General features: G+C 38.4%; 1 protein-coding gene across 10 annotated transcripts in view; it reads right to left on the reverse strand.

Moving 5' to 3' along the window:
• Positions 1-23165, reverse strand: part of GAB1 (GRB2 associated binding protein 1) — a 115404-nt gene that overhangs the window by 13690 nt on the left and 78549 nt on the right. For 6 of the 10 annotated variants that reach the window (XM_072788235.1, XM_072788239.1, XM_072788242.1 and 3 more), the window contains exons 3-7: positions 14176-14401; positions 13721-13801; positions 9619-10220; positions 8333-8418; positions 7838-8141 (exon numbers count right to left, since the gene is read on the reverse strand). In XM_072788235.1, coding sequence (XP_072644336.1) covers positions 7838-8141; positions 8333-8418; positions 9619-10220; positions 13721-13801; positions 14176-14401 — 1299 coding nt within the window. The remainder of the gene's footprint in view (positions 1-7837; positions 8142-8332; positions 8419-9618; positions 10221-13720; positions 13802-14175; positions 14402-23165) is intronic. The other 4 variants (XM_072788240.1, XM_072788237.1, XM_072788245.1 and 1 more) reach the window with 1 other exon arrangement.

The following is a 23165-nucleotide window of genomic DNA, read 5'->3' on the forward strand; positions in this document are numbered from 1 at the left end:
AAGCCTTTTTTTTTACAGATCAAATCTAACTTCTTCATTTTATGGATGCGATAACCCTGACGAATGAAAGAGGTTAAGTGACTTGCTTGGGTCATGACATTAATTACGGAGGCCAAACGAAGGCTTCCCCATAGCTGCCTGCTGGCGTATGCTCCTGTGCTGTCCGGCTGTTGTACTTCTCTATCCCCTTGGGCAATGGAAAATCCTAGGAAACCGGTGCTTAGAGGTCAATTTTGAATTGCTCAGTTCAGTTCGAGATCTTACATCTACTTGAATGACAGAGAGTTTATCCGTGAGCGAGGTCAAGTTTAATATTCACTTCTCAGGGCTGCTTCTGGTTCGTCGATGTTCCCTCAGTGTGTCTCTGTCCTCCTCCCTTTCTGAAAGACTCACTTTCATTAGCTTTCGGCTTCCTCTTGATTTTTCACTCTGCTTCTCTCCCAGCGATCTCCCTTGGCATTTCTTAACTCCGCACTCCTGGTATCTCCATCTATGCTTGTGGTTAAGTACTCGAGGTCCTGGGACTGCCAAGTCCACCGCCCATGATGCCGCTCCGTTCTCCTGCTGTCTCACAGACCTCCCCAGTGAGCCTTCTGACGCCTGACCCTGACCTGATCATCTCCTCTCCAAACCAATTCCACCTTTTAAGCATTTTCAAGGGTACTCTTTAGTTTTCTTAATAGAAAAATACTGTATCAAGTGAAGTTTTTAAAGTGTTGTTTATAAAATTTACATGTACTTTCCACTCCATGCAAAGCTTAAGGTTAATTCTGGGACAAAAGTTGCAATGTGGAAGCGTGGCACTGAACTATACTGAGTCACTTAGGCATTTTCTTAGCTTTATTTCTTTATACCCCTCCAGACTCAATTTAACATTGATGTTCCAGACGGAAATGAAAGTCATACCCAAATGATGGCTCAGTACTACTTATGAGGATGGGAAGGTAAAAAAAGGCCCAAGGTGTCAGTACACTTGTCTCAGCCCTGTCTTCTTCTCTACTGTCTAAAGGCAAAATCTGGATGTTCTCCTGATTGTTGAAGCGTGAATATAAAGAGTAAGAGATGGAAATAATAAAGTGAAGGCAAAAATAAACCAACTTTGGAGATACACTGATTCTCAAATTCGGAGGTAACTCACTGGCGCCTCAACTTTTAAATCCAAGGCAGTTCACAGCTTGGCTTTAGTTAGACTACCTCTGAACAAAGAAACCAACATTATGTCATTTAACAGAGAGCCCTACCTAGGGGTGAAATCCCCACTGTGCTTTAACCCTTCTGGGGGTCAATCTCTGGATCACGCGACTTGCTCTCTAATTCAGAGTACAGGTTGATAAATCCTTCACCTAGGGTTCAGCTCCTTCTCTGGACACCCTAATCTACACATTTACACAACACCCCACAGGGCTGCTCTGCAGGCGTCACGCTACCTATTCAAAACACAATTTCTCCTCTGACTCATCACAAGCCCACTTTGTTTCCTCTATTACCAGTTGCCCTCGCAGATCTCTTCAAAGTCATCCTAGATTCCACTTTTCCTCTAATCTTTGTTTGATAAATTTTGTATTTATAATGACAGTATGATAGTCTGTTTTCATTTACCTAAGAAAATAAAAAATCTGCAGGTCTGAAGTACTTTCTTAAAACCTTCCTGTTTTTAATGTGTACCTTACTTACTTGGTTTGTTTTCCTGAAAGTGATGAGCTCACACTGTATGGCTAAATAACCTCCGCCTATACTCCAAATGCTTTACAAAACTTCAAAAATCCCTGTGAGTCCTCAAGTTGAGGGACCACATGAGAGCCAGGAAAGGGGTTCTGTTACGTCTTTCCTCATTTGATCGTTTCTAGACCAAGGCATTAAGAACCCTGGATTTGGAAAACCGAGTAAAACACTCTCTGGGGGAAGATGCTGCAAAAATGTGAATTCTGTAACATTTTACATTAGAGAATACAGTTTTCTTTCCCTATCATATCCTTAAATCATGGAATGAGCTTCCTAGGCACCAACCTGATCACATTACCTGCCTGCATAAAACCCTTACGGTGTAACTCAGAATAAAGCCCTAGCTCATTAGCATGGATTATAACACCCTCAGGATCGGGCACCTGCAAGGCATCTGGCATTTCTTCCTCCATTCATACTCTGCTCCCCTCTCGCCCAATCTTATTCCCTCCCTCCACTGGCGACTCACCCAGGCCCAAATGCCCTCGTTTAAAGGATCTGGGTATGCTGTTTATTTTGCCTAAAGGAGCCTCTGCCATCCCCCCCTCCTCCACCATCATTTAACTGCCATTCACCCTCCCAGGCTTTCCTCAGGGGAGGTTAAGTAACAGTGCCAGAAGCTTACCTCAACCACAGCCCCTTCCACAGCAATTATGATAACGTGTTTACTTTTCTCCCTCCTCCAGTAGACGGTGAGCTTCTTCAGAGAAGCCACCTTTTCTTCCTGTGTTTAGAGACCCAAGACCTAGCAAAGGGTATATCCTATAAATTGGTATGCACTTAAATCTATGTTGATGAGCTTATGTTCTCTTAAAGCTAGTGATGTTTAATCTGATCAGTATCATAATTTTTGTTTGTCCTTTAAGTGGAAAAAAAAAGAGCAACTGTTCCAAAAGTTGGTCATCCCATATATATGGTCAAGGTAGTCACATGAGGTCATGTTTCAAATAAGCAGATGCAATCTTTTTTTGCAAAGTCCATACACTATTAAGTATTATTTTCACAGGTACTGCTTATATAAATTCAACACAAAGTGGAAAATTTATTTTCTGTATTATTACCAGTTTAACTTAGCCTAAATTATTTACTCTTCTACAGTTTTACAGATTATACTATTTCTATTACACATCTCAAAAATCAAGAAGAAAAAAGATAATTCACAACATTATCCTCTGATAATTCCAAAAAGTAATCCAGGTAGTATACTGAAAAACATTTACATTTGTTTTAGTGGTCTGACTATGTGAAAAAGAATATAATAATGATACTTATATACCGGAAGGTAAAGAATATTTAGGAGAAATAATCTGCATGTAAACGGTATGCTGTAAAAATGCATTCCATTCTCTTTTTTTTTTTAAGTTTTTATTTTATTTAAGTAATCACTACACCCAACATGGGTCTTGAACTCAAGACCCTGAGATCAAGAGTCGCTTGCTCTTCTAAGCTAGCCAGGCACCCCAAAAATGTACTCCTTTCAACTGTATTTGTATTTAAACTGTTAACATCAAACCAAAAATCTGACTTGAGATTCAGACTTCATACTTGTTTACTAAAATTGACTTATATTTACTAGTGTCATTCATCCATTTTCCAAACATTTATTATAGTATAAAAGTTTTTTTTAAAAAAAGCATATTAAAAAATAGAAATAAAAAGCATGTTAATTTTTAATCACATTCAGAAACTTCATTAGATCTCTTGGAAAAACATCTAGAGGAAATATGTCAACTGCCAAAAAGACCCATCTAGGGAAGCTCATCTGGACTGGTCTTGTGGATGCTTCCTATACCGAAGTGAAGACACATACCTGAAGATACTTTAATCAGACTAATTACAAAACCACCAGAAGTAAATTTGCACTTTTCCAGAATCAATACAATAACTAATGGCCAGAACTACTGCAGAAAGTGGTGGTTGGACAAGCCAAACAAAACAAAGTATAAAGATAGTGTCTGAGGATCAAATGGCTGCCACACCATGTTAGGAGACTAGATGGGGTAGGGGGCCTACCTAGGTCAATGCAGTCGTTAAATATGGTAGATTCAGGCAATGACCTACTTTAAGAGAAGCTACAACAGATATCTTACAGAAGTTTCTAAAACTTTATAGACTTGCTTCTCAATTAAAATGTAACTTTCAGTCGAAGTAATGAAAACATAATTTGTCCTGCCTTTACAATGACTCATCTGCTTTTCTATATTTAATATATGTGAATTATGCTTTTTTTCCTCTATTAATACACACAAAACTTGGTTCATAACAAATATGATTGTGACAGAAATAGTAGGGGTGAAAATATAGCTACCATAAGTTGGATGATGGGCAAAAGGGCCCATGAAAATACATTAAACAAAGTGTTTAGAGCATCTATGTATTTTTGAAGCTTCAATTACTCAGAAGTATTCAAAAAAACCTATCTGTTTTAGTAACTACAGCAGCTGACAGATATAATTGGGGGGATAAACAAGACTAGAATGTCACTCATTTACCATAGACTCTTCCAAAGAAGACAATCATGGACATTGGTTACAATGGATGTTGAACTAGCTATTTTGGGCTTTGAAACTAATCAAGCCATATTTGATAGAATCCGGTTTGCTAATTACGAGGTTTAGTTAATAAGAGATAGTGGAATAGATTGAATCATGTATCTAATGTCACAAAATTTGGAAGTAAAACAGACTCATCTGATGCTATGTGTGAGAAGAATTTTGTGAATAAGACACTTGTTTTACAATTTTTTATTTTCAGTTCTTTATTTTAAAGATATATTTATTTATTTCAGTGAGAGAGAGTGAGTGGGCATGCGCAGGGGAGAGGGGTTCGTGGTGGTGGAGGGGCAGAGGGAGAGGGAATCCCAAGCAGACTCCATGCTGTGTGCGCAGCCTGACATGGGGCTCAATCTCACGATTCTGAGATCATGACCTGAGCCACAATCAAGTGTCAGATGACTGATTGAGCCACCCAGGTGCCCCTGGTTTACATTTTTAAAGATAAACTGCTCCAAGTTCTGAATTTGGGTTTTCATTATGTTTTTCTTGAATAGCTATAACTTCCTAAAGTGAGTTGACAAAGTTTGCTAGGTTAAATGGTTTCTCATGCTTTCTCTTGTACCATATTTATTTAAAAAGCACAATACTAAGAAAAAGCAAAACTTTTTTTTTATTACTATGATTTTAGTAATCTCCAACATTTTGCTAAACCTATATTCTCCTTGATTTTGTCAAAACCTGTTATTTTATTCTAGGTGTTTTCTCAGTTCATTTTGTATCTCAGCATAGATACAAAAAAAAAAAAAAAAAGAAAGAAAGAAAGAAAGAAAAGAAAAGAAAAGAAAAGAAAAGAAAAGAAAAGAAAAGAAAAAAAAAACCCAACAACCTGGCTAGTAAGCTCAGGATTGTCTCTCAACGGTTCATTTAATTTTTTAAAAGACTGAACACAACCTTCAGAAGTAACCAAGAACCCACTTTGTTCTGTTTACTCTAAGTCACTTTAGGTTGGTTTAGAGAACTAGGGTGTCTACGGCCACACACGTCTGATCTCAGAAGCTAAGCTGGGTCGGGGCTGGTTAGTACTTGGATGGGACAACTCTAGGGCAATTAATTGCTAATGTACTAGAATATATAGCACTTCCACTATATACACAGGGAGGTATAATCATACAGATGACATATAGCATACATGCTGTATTATGATATATTCCATAGTATGAGGCACATGAGCCTAGAGAATTACTAAAAGCATATCATTGTGATCTCAAAACTTCTCTAACATATACACAGGGATATCTTTTCTGATTCTTCATTATGCCTACTTTGTGTAATTATATTGGGAATTTTCAAACTGTGTTCTGCAGAGCCTGAAGAAAGGAAGGGGCAAGCAGAGAAGCACAGCGGGTAGGACCCAGCACTTTGTACACTTACCCTAACAATACCACCTCCACATTTATGGAGGCCCTCTAGACATAAAATGTACATTTAGGTGTTAAAAAGTAGAGAGCTGCTGGGGTGCCTGGGTGGCTCAGTCGGTTAAGTGTCTGACTCTTGGTTTCAACTCAGGTCATGATCTCATGGGTCATAAGATTGAGCCCCATGTGGGGCTCTGCGCTTGGCAGGGAATCTGCTTCAAGATTCTCTCCCTCTGCTCCTCCCCACACTCATGATCAGAAGGTCTCTATCTAAAATAAGTAAATCTTTAAAAAACAGATTTGCTGCTAATGTGCTAATACAGAAAGATAAGAACTAGTTTAGCATTAAAAATGAGTATTTCAATATTGCAAAGAGTTCATGACACTTGGACCTTAATCCCTCAGCAACCTGTGAACTCAATTATAAATCTATGCATGTCTAAACATACTTTTGCATTTTGTATGCAAAGAAAATGACTAACAATGCCTAACCAGATTTAAAGACAAACGAGGACAAAGGAAAAGTTGTCAAAAAGCCTGTGATGCTCACACCCTTTCTAAGATAACCATCCCTGATTGCAATACAGCCCTGCTGCTGGGGCTGTCTGGGTGGCCATGGGTGTTATATACATGACCATCTCCCCAGCTGTCAGCCCAAAGGTGGGCAGCTGACCAGTGGCAGCCAATCCACAGGCTGGCCCACAATCCACCGTAGAGCCTGCGTGAAAAGACAAATAAGACCCATCAGATTCTCCGTGAGCCCTCTAACGTGAGTGAATAATGATGGAGGCAACGCCCGGCAGATACAAGAAGCTGCATGCATGTAAAAAGGGAGCCAGAAGGCAGAAGTGAGGCCACAAAGGGGTGTTACAGGCCCCAGCTCCTGGAAGGCAGAAGCCACAAAGAGGATACAGGGCAGGAAACAGAAAAGATGGAAAGAATGTGAGAGAGAGCAAAGCAGATGCAAAGCCTTCCCACAGGACAGAAATGCAGACAGCGGGACACAGTGATGGTCCCCTGGGAGTGCTTCTGTTTCTAGTGACTTTCTCATTCCAGCACAGGACCAGCCTTACTTCCTTTACTTAAAGGCAAAACATAACAAAACTCATTTTCTTCGGATCCTCTGTTCCTCACAATTGGAACTTAATTAGAAATATATTAATGATCTAAAGCCAGGTTAATGAGAAATTTAATCCGATATTGCATGCCCTTAAAAAGCTATAGACAGCACAGGAGACTTCAAATGTGCTGAATTTCCCAGAAATGGTGCCAAGTCATCACACAGCCAATATACTAACTTATTTGGTTGTCAAGATTAAATCACATTAACAGCATGCTGCAACACAGCTAGTTGTCTGCGGTTTAACCACTCAAACCCGAAATTTAAAAACCTGGATCTGTATTACCAATTTTAAAAGTTTCCTTAATACTAAATTCTTAACAAACCCTAGAATTTAATGTTACTTTATGAAGGCCAGTATGAAGGAACAGACTAGAAGCATCTATACCACAGCAAAGGCAGAATAATATTTAAGAAGTTGTTATATGGACAGACTGGAAAGATTGTACAAGCAACCTCATTGTTCTTAGAGAATGACGTCAAACCTACTACTGATCTCTAGTCTGATTGGATATCCTGTACTCTGGAGAAGAGGTTACAAAATAGCAGCCAAAGACCACGTCTAGTCTGTACAAGTGTTTGCTTTGGTCTGCAGTACTTTTTTTTTATTTTTTTGTTTTTAAATTAAACAAACTGATCAAACTCAAGAATCAAAAGATGATACGCACAAGAGATGAAACTTCTGGCTTCTCCTGATACATCAGATGATTTGCCTGTGTGGGCCCACAGCAGACTCACAAGTCAACAAAGGACTACCGCCCAGGAGCACTCAGTTACTCCATTTGGAGCGGGCAAGTGCATTTGAGTTTCTCCTAATTTTCTCCTGTTGTTTGCCAACCTTGTGAGTATTTTAGTTTGTAACCTCTGCTCTAGAGACAGGAGACAGAAATCTCACCTGGGCATCGACATACAACAATTATTAATCTACAAACAACAATACTGCACTAAAAACAAGTTAATGACTAAGGTACTATGATGTACTTCAGAACTTCCAGTCCCGATTCCATTTTGGATTTAACGACCGGTAAGTGCAGCTGGCAACACCCCTGCCCCCTGCCCCTTGCATTGCACCGTGCCCTCCCTACCTTTCCTGTCAGGCTTGAGGTTCCTATCCACGGGAGGTGGTTCACAGTCTGCAACAGGAACTGGCCTTCGGGGAGGGGTCTTTGGGCTGGACCGGAAGCCCATGTGAGCAGGAGGAGGAACTTGCATTCCGAATGAAGAAAAATCAAATGTTCCTGGAGTCATTGGCACATAATTTGCTTCCTGAATTGGTTCCGTAAAACTGCTGGAATGTTGTCGTGGAGGAGAATTGGGATTCATTGGGACGTAATTTTCATCCAGTTCTTCATTTGATACACTTCCCACTGTCAATATATTTTTGATTTTCTAAAACACACAGACATTTCTCTTAATAAACACAAACTATTATCCAACGTGAGAACACGATTCTAAGTCACACCTATTCATACGGATCTGAGGGGACTTTTATCTAATGACCTCATTTAGTCTCAGGGCACTGAGTGTGGAGATCCTGACAATGAAATGCATTTGATGACACCAAGGTCAAGTATACTTACAAAGTGGTTATGGAAGCCTTCAAGTGAACTAGACCTGTCACTTGGAAATGTTCGTGGGATATCATAGCAGTCTTGAGAACTACCATCTAAAACAGAAAACAAACGATCAGCATTTCCTCCCATTTTTACCAGTTCTCAGGGTTTTCAGAATGGTCTCTTCTCTCTCTTCACACACATGCATGCGGGTATGCGTGCACACACACAGATTTTTAAAAAGACACTAACAGAATAATATCTTGAAAGGGTGCATTAAACCACCGGCAAACGCAGACACTCACTAAATGCTAACCAGTACCAGCATTTGATTATGAATGTCTAAGTCTGGGATGAGATGGGTTATTTAAATACTACTCTTTTCTCGTCTTCTGCACCACCTTGGGTCTAACTCATATTTCACTAACCCGTAATGAGATTACAGAGCCACTTTGAGATGGGAATTAGAAATTGGTGCTGGATGGCTGAGTCAAATCTCCACATTAGTACTCTTCATGATGCATCAAATCTTTATTTTCTTTAGGACTGGTGGGAAACTCTACCACAAAATATAGAAACGTTGGCACATAGTTTTTAGGGCATGTGCATCTTAAACTCTGGCTTTCTATTTCTAGGACTTTAAGAACCTTAGAGTGTAACCCAGACTGAACTTCTCTCCTCTGAGGTCGGTAACTTTTGGCAAGCTCTAGGAGATGGCATATGACTAAGTGAAGTGGCTAGGGTAAGGGGAGAGAAGATTCAGAACTTTAAATAAAACCAAAAAAAAGCAGAATGGCACGACTGGAACTGAGTATACTTGTTAGACACTACATACAAATTGCTTGTTGAGGAAGGAAGGAAATGGAGCCCAGCAGATGTGACACAGAAGCGGCCATAATGGCACACAAATACAGGAAAGGGATGACTTGGAGAACTTTGTGGCTGCTCCATTTCCTGTGTCTCTGTCCCAGCAGAGAGTCTACCCACCCAGGATACATGGAAAGCAGAAAAGAGGGGTGCACACTTCCTGAGGCAGGAAAGGATCTCTAAGGCCATACTTCTTCAGGGATGAAAAACTCCAACTCTTTCTCCCTCCAGCAGAACATGCACTCAGGCGCACGCTGCATGCACAAACACCCTTCCCAGGATCTACTGAGACTCTGATATCTTCGCTACATGAGTGGGTAACTCCAGAGCTGAAGGAAGAAAAGGACTATCATTTAACATCATACTATGCTAAAAAGAACAAATATTCAGATGCACAGATTTTCTATCATTAACCTCTAACACAGTAGAAGCCACTTAGAGCTGACCTTTTCGCAATTTGTTCAAATCCACAGTGGAAATGGTATTACTACGTGATGGTGGCATCCCTGCTGTAGGGATACAGTAACTACTGTCAGTATCTGAGGCCGTGCGTGTGATACTGCACGTTTCCACAGGAGATCGGTCATGAGCTGGATGTGGTTTCGGTGGCCGAGGAGGAGGAAGATCTGGAATAGTGTCTAGCTTTGACGTCTGTCCCAAAGTTCCTTCTGGAAATGTTCGTGGAATCTGGTAAGTATTACCAGGTGTTGGAGGAATGTCATAACTAATAGATACATGCCTCATTTGAGTCTCTACACTTGATGTCCCAGATGGGGTATTAAAAACATAGAGTTCTCCATCTGCCTCGGTACTGGATGGAGACACCTTTGGTAAAACATCGTGGGAGTAGCTCCTGGGCAGGTTATAAAGGCTGGAGTCTACAGAAACAGAGGCAGCACGAGACGGTGGAGAGTCATACATCATTTGCTGCTGAAAAAAGCCATTCACTCCATGTTTGCTCTGGGAGGAAGCAGGATTTTTATGAGAAGGGACGTTATCATTGCAGTCTGTTTCAGAAGAGGTGGATTTTGCAGAATCAGCATGTGTTCTAAATAAAAATTGTTAATGACAGAAAATAAAACATGGTGAAGACATAAGACTACATTTTAATAAATATATTTATAGCTCAGCAATCAAAATACATGGCTTTTCTCATTCGATTTTTTTGTGCGATCCGTAAGATTTAAAGCATGAATGCTTCTTAGTTTTTATGATTACACCAGACAACACAACCACCACCACAAAACCACCAAAAGCATTCTCTCTAATTCCTGTCCTGTCCCAGCCCACACCCCCAACGGCACCTATTAAATCCACACATAAAACCCTGATCCCTGAGGCACTAGAATTAGAAAGGTACACAACTCCAAGAAAGGTAAATGATTAAGGCATAGACACAAGGAAGAGCATTTCCTCTGAAGAGCATGCAGAACCCTTGGGCCAACACCGTTTACCAAGTAGGTCCACTTGTTCCTTACTCAGCCCACCTCTGGCACCTGCTGTTCCGTAAGACTGTGGGATTGCAGAAATTCAATGTCATCTACAAGGAGGTGGCAACTTGAAGGCTTTTGTATATCTTTCTTTCTACTAATTTTCTGTAACAAACATTTAGCCAATACTATAAAGATGATCAAAATATAAGCCACAGAGTTTGCAAACTCCGAAAAAAAAAGAAAAAAAAGGAACCTTCAGAACTCTCGTTAGAATATATTTGTTTTTGGTCCATTCCTAGTCTCTGCCTTTTGTGGTATCACAAAATTTGGGCAAAATCCAGAATGAAGCTAACAATAACAGCACACTGTACTTCCTTAATGGTTAACAAGATACCTTAACTACTACTGTGAGTGTTGTCCAAAGTCCTGTAGGAACTTGAACTTAATCTTTTAAAAAATAAATTGTGATAGTCTTTTTAAGGTCCGATATTCCCTGATTTCTTAGTACCACCTGGCACCGTGTATCACACTTGTTAATTGAAACTCTCCACCTCTGGTGTCACAGAGCCCATAGTGCAATATCCCTTCTCTCTCACTGATTTTTGCCTTGTTCTGCTGACTGGTTCCTTCTTCCTGGGTCTCCACCTGGGAACAGCCAACAGAATTCAGTATTCTGAAGCTTTACCACGCACATCATTTAAAAAGCCTCCTTTCTCATACCTTGACTTTCCACTGAATGCTGACAACTCCCATCTTCTTGCCAAACTCTGAATCCCGTATTTTCAAACCATTCAAATATATTTCTACCTGGCTATCCCAGTGTTAACCTTGCTTGTGTGTGCCAAACCAAACTCAACTTACTTCTCAAATTGGTTGTCCTTTCTGACTGGCCATTAAAAGAAATATCTTTATCTGGATTCTTGAGGCCCAAAACGTAATCAGCTTTGATCCATACTCTTTGATTTCCACCATCACTCAGGCACCAAGCCCTTTTTCTAACAAAGTTAATTATTTCCCTGCTGCATTCCCACTGTCACCATCTTGTGTTCAGGTCCAGGTCTCTGCTAAGATTCACACCAGTAACCATCCTAAGAAGCCCTTGAGGATCTCTTTCCTCCAGTTTCTCCTCCTAATGGACCCAAGGGACCACATTACTATATTGCTGTAAGGTCAGTATCTTCAGGATGTGATTTCCGTATTACTCATCTACTTTGAGAAAATCCTGTTAAGGGTCCCAACAGGCTGTGAGAACCAAAAAAAAAGCCAACAAGCCACTCTACTTGGTGTTGAGGCTACCATCACTGGCTCCACCGGGCGTACCCTATGTTCTCCTGCAGTGGAACCCTCTACTCCAGGCAGGCGCTCCTCCTCACCTTTCTCCCACCCTTCACTCTCACCTTGCCTTTCCCTCAAATAATTCTTATGCAGATTGCTAATGACAGGGTCCTTTTCTCTCACCCAATCTGGGTAGTTCAAAATCCTATCCCTCCTTTGAAGCGTTCACCCTCCACCTTAAAAAACACTTGCACTGTCCATTTCAGGAACTTCTAATGAGCCTACACATATTCTAAAGTTTGCACTTCACTGAATTCAAACAGGTGAATTAAGAGAAGCTAGAAGTACAATGAGTAATAAGTACCCTGCCCTTGGCTAGCTTATAGTTTGGTGAAGAAGAAGTTAAAATATCAAGCTACTTCTAATTCTGTGATAAAATACAGATAAGGAGGCACAACCAGGATGCTATGAAAACCCAAACAGGCATTTAGTTAAGCCTGGGAGTTTGGGGGGAATGTTTTCTAGAGGAGTACATGCCTGAGCTGAGTCCTGCAGGATGAATCAAAGTTTGTGAGGCAATGCTCCTGCTGTCATCTACAAACACTTAACGCTTTGCACGTTCTGACTCCTTCACAAGCTCCACTTGTAAACTCTGAGGGGCTGTATCTTATGTAATTAGTCTGTACCTTCACAGCACCTAGCAAAATAGTGGGCACATAGTGGATACTTAATAAATATTTGTCAATTAATTGTCACTTCTGCAAAATATAGATTCAAAATATATCTGAGCAAGGATTCTGAGAATAATTTCCACTATGACAGGAAAGCTGTAATACCAATCACTGAAAGATACCATATAAAAAGAAAATGTTCTAAAAACTGCCATTTTGCTATTGGCTTTTTAAAAGCTGATGTCGAAAAAATAATTGTGAATCTCCATAATAAAATCTTAGTTAGTAGCACAGGTAACAAAGTTGCGAATGTGTAATTTTAAATACTCACAGCAAACAAGCAAAATCAAGTTAGAATTTGATATTATTAACTAGTGTTGATTTATAAAAAGATTCTTTTTTTACTCTAACAGGTAAAATCCCATTACAACAAACATGTAGAAACCCATCTATGGAATGTTTGTATTCCATTATCTCAGGGAATAATTTGCAGTAACTAAACCATGGTTCTTGACAAATTCTATATAAAAACTGAAGGAGCACTTTGTATGATCTTAGCCCAGTAACAGTCACTTTCTCCATGAAAACAACAACTTTTTCGGTATAATATGCTTAATATCCAATCATTCTGTTTAAAAAAAATACCTTTCACATCTACTATGCAATTCATTCCCACTTTTTTATATACTGCACATCAAGGTGTAAACATCCAAACATCACTACTATCACACGGCTGCTAATGGCAGAAATGGGCTCCTGGATCTTCATTTTCTGGCTCCAATTCTCACCGTTACCTCATGCCTTCCAATTACTAAACAACAAATGACAAGGATGACCAAATTAAAATATCATACAGCTTAGAAGAAAAGAAGGGAGTAGGAATGAAGATGATGGGGAAACCAAGGATTTGGGAAAGGCTTTACGTATAATACCTTGGGACAAGCACTGAAATCCATATGCTTCTTCTACTTAAAAATGTATAAAGTCAGAGTAAGCTCTGCTTCATTGCTAGGTATCATGGTCAGAGAGTTTTAGTTTTGAGCGATATATTGGACGTCATAAAATTTCACTAAAACCCAATTTGTATATCCTACAGAATTTGCTATATTGGGATTTTACCTGTATAATTAATTTCTCACACAGATCCAAAGCAACCACAACACACTCACTGCAATGGAATCGTTTTGCTTTCAAAATCTTCTAGTAGTAGGTATTCCTCTCCTTCTTCAGAAACAAAAGATGACCCTTGGCTGGTTTACAATCACATAAGAAATGGAGCAAGATCACCATTTATAATCAGTGAAATCTGTTAAGCAAGTAATACTGTGAGTCTGCAACAAAGACTATAAAACAGGAGACAGATTTCCAAGAGAGCCTTGTACGTACAAGTGTTCCTTTGCCAAGATAGTAGAGAACATGTTTCTTCAATAAATCTCCTGAATATCAAAAATGTTAGAGGAATATACCCTGAAATATAATAAGCCTAAGATATAAGCCAATATAGTTGTGTTTCTCTTAAACCTTCAAATCAGAATTTAAAAAGTTTAAAGGTAAGACTTCTAAGTGTGCACACACTACACACATACACACACACAACACGCAGACACAGGCATCTGTGGTTTACCTGGTGGGCTCAGGCTTCTTGCTTTGACAGTTGATTAGCAAGAGGTAGTCTTGAGGATCCTCCTGGATGCCAAGAGTTTCTAGGTGTGGTGGTAGGTTAATTAGCTGATACGGAGGAGGTGGAACACTGGAGGATGAATCCACCTGGGTGGATGGTGGCGCTGTATTTACAGCTAAAGGTAAATCAGCTGGAGCTTGTATGGAGCTGCCAGGTGGCTTCACAGGATCTGCAACACCAGAATGTGACTATCATCATCTATTCCAATTAAAGAATTTTTTCTCAAATAAAGCTACTTCAAAGTTTGGAGATAAACTGTTTAAACACACAAAAGCATGATAAATCATGACAATGTCAGTTGAAACAAATACTACCTAAATAGCAACATTATACAGGTAATAATTGGCTCTTGTCAAAGAGATCTGAAGAATAGGGTTCTTTTGTCCAGAGGCTGTAATAAAGCGGTTAACTTTGCCTTGAACAGTCTTTAGTTTTGAGGCTACCGACAATGAAGATGTTCTATCATCTTAGCACAAGAGAGAGATTTTTTCTATGATAAAAAACAAAGTCAGGGTGCCTGGCTGGCTCAGTCAGTTAAGAGCCTGACTCTTGGTTTCAGCTCAGGTCATGATCTCAGGGTCCTGGAATCAACCCCTGGGTTGGGCTCCACGCTCAGCAGGGAGTCGGCCTGAGGATTCTCTCTCTCTGCCCCTCCCCACCGTACTCTCTCTCAAATAAATAAATCTTTAAAACAAAACAACAAACCAAAGTGTTTCCCAAGCCAAGCCAACTTTCCAAGGAGGTCCATTTTATTATGTGGCATCTACAGGCACAAGGACTACCTCTTTGTCCCATCTTTATTTTGCTATTCATTTTTTTCCTTTCAACTCCTCAGCAGATTAAGGAGAAATAGGTCTAATTGTGGGATTCATGTTCTGGGAAGGAACTTGTCTTTAAGACATTTCTTCTTCCCTTAGCTTATAGCCTCAAGTACCATTTACTGGACTTCTGTAAAAAATTTTCATGCAAAAGGGGCTAGCAAGTAAAGAAATAATTTATTAAGCACTTAACAATGTTCTGAGAAGACCTATGGAACTAGCTAAATTGTTTAGAGTGAAGTAATCTGAAAACAAGTTGAAAACCCTTTGACACTACCAAATAAACGTGGAGGAGCCCAGAAGAAAAAAATTCTGTTCGTCTGGATAGGAATACAAGGCTATAAACCCAGAAAAAGATAAATGCTCATATATGAAAAAACAAATTTGTTTACTATCTGTGTCAGAATAGAAAAGGATCAGAACTCCTATACCTCAGTTTGCCCTCCATGTTGTAGGTGCTCAGAACTGTTTCATTTACCCAGTGCAAACTCACATAGCACTTTCTCTATGTCATGTTGGAAGAAATTAAGGCAAAGGATACTTCCAAATCTTCAAGACCCATTCAATTGAATGTACAGTTTGGAATTTGCTCCTTAAGAAATATCTGAGCCCTATTAGATGCTAATTAAAAGTCTGAAGACTTCTTTCAGTTGGACAGTTTAGCCTGAGTAAATAAAAGTTGAGCTAATTTCTAACATTTTTATCTCTGTTATGCTGCATGCACTGGCAAATCTTCATACAAGCTCATCTAATAAAATCGAACATTCTATGCCACACATTTATTACTTATATCTTTCTTATTTACAAAAGGTGAGAAAAGAAAATGCTGAGAATAGAATAATATTTTGGCAGGGCATTTATGTGACATAATGCTATGATTTCAGTGGGAACTCATAAATATCTTAATATGTCTAACAGATGTTGATTAAATATAGTATATATAATATACTTATGAAATAATGTTTTACTCTTCTGACTCAATTACAAATCTAAAAGATTCATTTAAGGGAATTTTAAAGGCCATAGATTAATCAGTGACTCAGTAAATCCTTGTGGATTGTTAAACTTAATAGAACTATGAAAAATACTTACCTTTTAAAGAAAAGTCTTTGGAAAAACATATACAACATTGAGGAGAAAAGAAGCAGAGTGGTCAGAAAGCACTTACTATACCCTACAGGCTGTATTCACAAACATAATTTACATACTTCTCTTTTTTATACCACAGAGGTGTGGTAAAATTGTACAACCTCATTCCATTTTTAGTTCTGACAAAAACAAATGAAACTCAACACTGAAAATACGTCACTCTGTAAAACAATATGAGAATTCTAATTTTCCACTATAACTCCTTAAGTTTTCCAGGTGGCTATTTTTATAGATACACTCGCCCTTTAATTTTTTTTTTTTAATTTGATAGCTATACACTAAATGAACTGTGTGATTCATCTTAGGTAGGAAAAGAATCACCTAGCCAGGCAATCACATTTGTCTGACCTTGACCTTGTTTTATTAATACAATGGGACCATCTCATTTTTAACCTTCCATTTCTCCCATCTGTGAATGACTAAAGCTCTTACCCTCTTTATAGACGCAAGATTCTCTCAATATTTGGAAAAAAGAAAAAAGACTGGGATTCAAAGGTTCCTTTTTTTTGGTATTTGTTAGTGTTTTATTGAAATTAAAATAGTGTTATACAATATGCATTATTTTTAAAACTCTTTTTTCTCTTCAGTGTTTCTGATATTTGGAGCTCACTCCTTAGGAAAAAAGATGAATTTAGATGCATTAAACATTGAGAGAGTGTTTTATCAATGAATATATTTTATTTATAATTTATTATTCTATTCTGTGACTCATAGACATTAATGCTATTTCTACTTTCATGCTATTACATATCCTTACACAGTGAAGGCATTGGTGCAGAGCTATATATATAAACATATATACATATATATAAATTTTAGTTAACAGGCAGTAAGTACACTATTGGTTTCTGGAGTAGAATTCAGTGATTCCACATTTACAAACAAGTGCCCTCTTTAATACCCACCACCCATCTAGCCCACCCCCAACCAACCTCCCTCTATCATCCTCAGTTTATGCTCTATGGTTCAGAGTCTCTGGTGGTTTGTTTCCCTCTCTCCTTCCCACTCCCCCTCTCTGTATGTTCATCTGTTTCTTATTTATTACATTCCACATAGGAGTGAGATCATATGGTATTTGCCTTTCTCTGACTTATTTCACTTCGCATAATACATACACTCTAAGAGCGCCATCCAAAAATATGTAATATCTTGATCACAATATGGGAAGGCTTACATCTACTTCTAAGAGGCAAAAACTAGAGAGAACTTGCATTATATTCACTAGCAAGCTCACGAAAGAAAAGACCTTCAAACAGCCATGAAAAACAAGCCCAACCATTCTAAATAACAAGGCATACAAAGGAGTTTAAAAGGAAAGGGAACACTGCTCTACCACTTTGGCTCAGATAATGCACTGCCTTCAAAGTTGTCTTTGGGGTTATTTTACGCATATTAATATTACTTAGTTCTGCACATTTTAATGCAAGCACTGCAGTGTTTCTGAATATCTTTTAAAATAGACTTAGTCTATGAGAGAGAGAGAGAGAGAGAGAGAGAGGCAAAGACACAGGCAGAGGGAGAAGCAGGCTCCACGCAGGGAGTCTGACAGAACTCGATCCCGGGTCTCCAGGATCACGCCCCCCGCCAAAGGCAGGCACTAAACTGCTGAGCCACCCAGGGATCCTCTGAATATTCTTAATATAAAATTTCTGGTCAAAGCTAACCACCTGGTCTGAAAAAATAAACTTCTCTTCCACTTTATAAAGACGTGATTTGCCTCATTCTACCAAACAAGTAGTTGAGCAGACGAAGTTTGTTGCTTTCTGCCTCACCTGGGTTTCTAACTTACTGCTTTAAGTAATGCTGGTAATCAAGTTTCTGAGAACCAAGTATCAGTTTAGGGTTTGTTTGTGTGTGTAAAATTATTCCCTATCTCTTAATTCAGAAGGCATAAAGAGTATAATTAGCATCCATTAAAGACTTCATAAGCTGCTAGAGCAAATTCTTAATTTAATTTTACTAAGAAAGCTAATAAGTAATGGTAAGGTAAGCCTTAATCATCTTTTAGTGAAGAGAAGCAAATTATAATGTGAGGAGAGCCACAAATAATAATTTGGTCCACATGATCCCTAGCTTAATGCACTGTTTTATCCTATTTGGAATCATAATGCCATGGGGTTAGTGTCCCTCACAGAAGTTGGGGTGCCCACATAATGCCTCTAAACATTCAAAATAACAACATATCTACACAAACATGCATATGTAGGTATATATACACATACATCAAAAGGCATAAGAGCTTAAGCCCAGGGAAGCAAATCTACTCTTTCTCATTGATAAGTAGAATATTTCAAAGTTAATGTGACCGGTTCTCTGATTTTATAACTACTGCCAATACTGTATCTAGCATTTGGTAATAAAACTGAAATACTGCTTATGTCCTTGTCAAGAGACTAGATGAGATCCTTTTCTTTCCAGATGGGCTACATTTGCTGATAGGATATTTTTGGGTTTCTACTGCAAAAATTTTACCTCTATGTTCACAATTAAAGGTTAACTAGGTCAGTGTTACTCTGTTTCTATCAATTTCTAGTTACCTGGTCTATTGTCAACTTTTTTTTTTTTTTTGTCAAGAGAAGCATTTTGATAGGCTGTATGTCTACTTAGCAAGTAAGTCTACCCACAAAGAGTATGCATTATCACTGATGCTCAAGAAACCATCTCCTCATTTCTGAACACACCATTTTTCATAGAAGAGTATTTTGTAAAAGTAAATCTGACAGATACAAACAAGAAATAGCAGTAGTTGCAATTTTCAGTGAAGCAACCTGCAATTTCTTCAACTTATTTATTTTTTTAAATTTATTTATGAGAGAGAGAGAGAGAGAGAGGCAGAGACACAGGCAGAGGGAGAAGCCGGCTTCAAACGGGGAGCCCGATGTGGGACTCAATCCCAGGACCCCAGGATCACACCCTGGGCTGAAGGTGGACACTCAACCACTAAGCCACCCAGGCGTCCCAATTTCTTCAATTTATTTAATCAAAAATTGAAGATCTTTAATCATAGCCCAATCATAGCTAAAATATTTTCTCTTCTTTGTCATGATTATCTCCATAACAGGTTGTACAAACATTCTTGGGAGACTTTTAAAACCCTTAGGACGTACTGAAAACACCCTAGTTCTTATCCAGAGGTGCCATGGCATCAGAAACACTTTTTTAAAGATCTAGTACCTGAGCCCCATCTCAGGAGCTCGGTGAATCAAGATCTCAAGAGCAGTAGCTTGAAAATGTGTAAGAAAACAAAAACCAAAACTGAATAAATGCTCTGGTTGAACTGGTCCTCAGGAAAATGCAAATGAAAGCCACAATGAGATACCACACTACACATTCACTAGAATGGCTAAAATTAATGACAGACAATATCAAATGTAGGTGAGAATGTAGCATAACTGGAGTGTCTTACACTGCTGGTAAGAAAGCAACTAGCATATAACCTATGATACAGCAATTCCACCCACTGGTACACAACCACAAGAACTGGGGGTTCATGCCCATCAAAAGATGTAAGATACAGAAGATGAAGAACTCTCACCACATGCTACATGGAGAAAACTCACAGCCTTTTATTGGGGGGGAAAAAAAGAAGTCATATTCAATGGTTTTACTCATACAAAGTTTACATATAGGCAAAACTAATCTATGGTTATAGAAGCAAAATCATAGTTACATTTGGGCTTTTTTTCTGAGTTTTTACTGGGAAAAAGAATGAAATAACCATCTGGGGGCTGGAAATGTTCGTTTCTTGATCTGAGTGGCAGTTATACAAATTTCTATTTCTATATGCAGATATACATGGATATATAAAACTATGTTGAACTGTGCAGTTAAGATCTGTTACTTAAATTATACCTGAATAAAAAAGTAAATAAAAAGAAATTTAAAAGTTCTCTAATTAAGAATTGCTTACAGGAAAGAGAGCATATGTATATTCTTACATTAGTTTGCCTACTTTTCTAAAGTGAAGAGTATCAAATAGGGATCTATTCTAGATAGATCTATACTACTTTTTAAGCCACTATTATCTGGGCATTTTGAGAAAAGCAACTCAACTGACTGATACAAGGCAACTTTCTAGTCTTCTACCCTGAAATTAGACCAGGAACCTCTGCGCCAAGTTAGTTAGCTGCTTAGAGTCCTTAGGCTATGTTTCCTGGCACTTGTTTAGTAGATTTAACAGCTTCCACCTCAGTGTAGAAACAAAAATAAATCTGCACATTTCCAAGAAAAACAAAAGAAATTAGTTTCTACCCTCAAATCTGCTAAATAAAAGCATTCATAGGAACTGCACACAGTTCAATGAGCTAGAATTTAAAAACAGATTCAGCTTGCCAGCATTCTGAGTATTCAATAATAGCAGTGGTCACCTGGGGCAGCGGAAATAACATGGTAACGATATTTTGAGAGGTTCCTGGAATCAAAACACAGGTCAGATTTTTCCTCTTTCCTTTTGTTTTCAGCAAAAACTAGTTATTCTCATAGGGACTGCAGATAGTTGTTTTCTCAGACTGTAATATCCAAGCATAGGATATTTCTTCCCACATCTAGGCTGACACGAGTATAGTGAAACACGGTTTTGTGTCATTAGTTTTAAGCCAAGAGTGAGAGCATACTCAGCTCTGATATGGGAAGAGCACACGGCTCTAGGGACAGATCTAGGTAAAAACAAAAACACCTATTATTTAGTGATTGGTGGTGAGATCTTTTTGGAAGCAAAAGAATATAAAGTAGGTGGTAAAGTAAATAGAAGAACACACGTAATTTGATATTTATCTTGTCATATAAACTGCATGAACGTGATCACAAAGGATAATAGCAGTTCTCTGCAGTTTAGAATTTGATATAAATCTTACAGATACTACAAATGAATAAAGAAATACAGTGATTAACTTTAAAGCCTTTTTACAGTTTTGCTACTATGCACGAAAAATCAAAAAATTATACAGTAAAATATTTTTGTGGCTCCTTGATACTATACAATGAAGGACTGTTCATCTTTCAATGATTTAGGACTTACTGATTTATTTACAACTTTATGATTTAAGAGAAGCCCAAGTCTTCAACATCATGGTAAGATATTTCTAACTGTGGCTATTTGGGAGGCCAGGATGAACTTGTAAAAAAATCCATATTGTAGAATTTAAAAAACAATGCAGTTGCATTTAGATATAGCTCGTAAACTACATTTAGAAAGTACTGGCAAGGGGCGCTGGGGGCTCAGTGGTTGAGTGCCACCTTCAGCCCAGGGCGTGACCCCAGGGTCCTGAGATCAAGTCCCCCATTGGGCTCCCTGCATGAAGCCTGCTTCTCCCTCTGCCTGTGTCTTTGCCTCTCTCTGTGTGTCTCTTATGCATAAATAAAATCTTAAAAAAAAAAAACAAAACACTGGCAAATTGAAATCCTTAGTGGCTTGTTTTAATGAAGAGATGAGTTATGGTTAGCATAGCTGTTTTGGTAACCAACTCATTATATGTATCAAATTTGATTAATACTATTAATTTTCTTACAGTCTCCCCTTTATTGATATTGTGAAGATAAAACATTCACAAATCGAGAGTTTCATTCAGGGCAAATGTACTTTATCTGTTTTAAAAGGATTTGGGAGTTTGCCCCCCTCCTTATATTACTATGCTTATAAAGTGAAAAATAGATATTGTGGCTGATTCTGGCTACTAATATCAATGAAAATGTTCCACTAAGTACAAAATAAAGTTCTTAGGCCATTATCAGCTACAGTCAAGAGCCATTTAAAACTACCTAGGCTTTTCCTGACCTTCTTAAAACTAAATTAGCTGCTATCTGTCCTTATTTATTTCTTCTTTACTGGGATAGTTATCCACCAGTATTACAATTCCTAGAGTATTTGCCTGTCTCTACTAGACTGACTGTAAGCTCTATGAAGGTAAGAACTACATTAACACAGTCCTATAGTATCATACTTAATTATACTTTAATAAAGTATGATTACGTATCATATATATACATATACATGTACACACACATATACATACGCGCACACAGTATGTATCTTGGACTCATCAACTGTATGAACTATTCTACATATGAATCCTTCCACATTAGATGCTCACTCAGTTCCACGTCTGTAATGTTTACCATCTGCCTCCGTAAGTTGAAAGAATGTCCAAAGCCTAGTAGAGCTCTGGCAAATTCAATAATTTGGCCAATTAATGAACCAATTTTCAAATGCTGACAAAAATTTCTTTCTTCTCAGAGATGACTGGGTGTTCATCAAACTCTCAGATGAGGAGAGTCGTTCTAAGGTGGACAAATGGACCAGTTTCATGCCTTGAAACTTGCAAAATTCTCAGATACTTATGCATTCAAAACCCTTATTCTCAACTCTACCCACCCTTGAATGGGCTTTCAAAAACTAGATCTATTCCTTGGCTAAAGAATGTATCTCTACGAGGGTATCTCATTTCCTTTGTTAATTGTATTTAGGAGAATTATACAGAAAACAAAGACAGATGGAAGAACACCTACTGCTTAGTCTTTCAGATCAGCTGAATCCGTACAGGCACCAACGAGGACAGAGGTCTACTTTTATGTCACTAAAAGCAAATTCTAAACTGAACAGGTAGCAGGCAAAAGAATATCGACCAAAAGAATATATGAGGACTTAAATTATTTTAACTGAAAAATCCATCCCATAATGAAACTAATGTAGTAATTTAATCCCAAAATTATCATTACTGAGTGGTCATTAAGTAACCATTAGAGAGCTATCTCATTTGTGACTTTCTCTTTAAAATCCTCCACTACACTCAAATATAGACTATATATATGCAAGATAGGAAAGGAGTTTAAATGGAGTTAGAAGTAATACTCCCACACCCACTTACAATGTGAACATATTTAGTAACTTCACAAAAACCACCAAAGCCTTAGTTCCACAGTTCCACACGTGAACAATTTCTTGAGGCTCTCAATCACTAGAGCTCTGTT

The sequence above is a fragment of the Canis lupus genome, chromosome 20, assembly GCF_048164855.1.
Source record: "Canis lupus baileyi chromosome 20, mCanLup2.hap1, whole genome shotgun sequence".
In the NCBI taxonomy this organism is placed as follows: domain Eukaryota; kingdom Metazoa; phylum Chordata; class Mammalia; order Carnivora; family Canidae; genus Canis; species Canis lupus.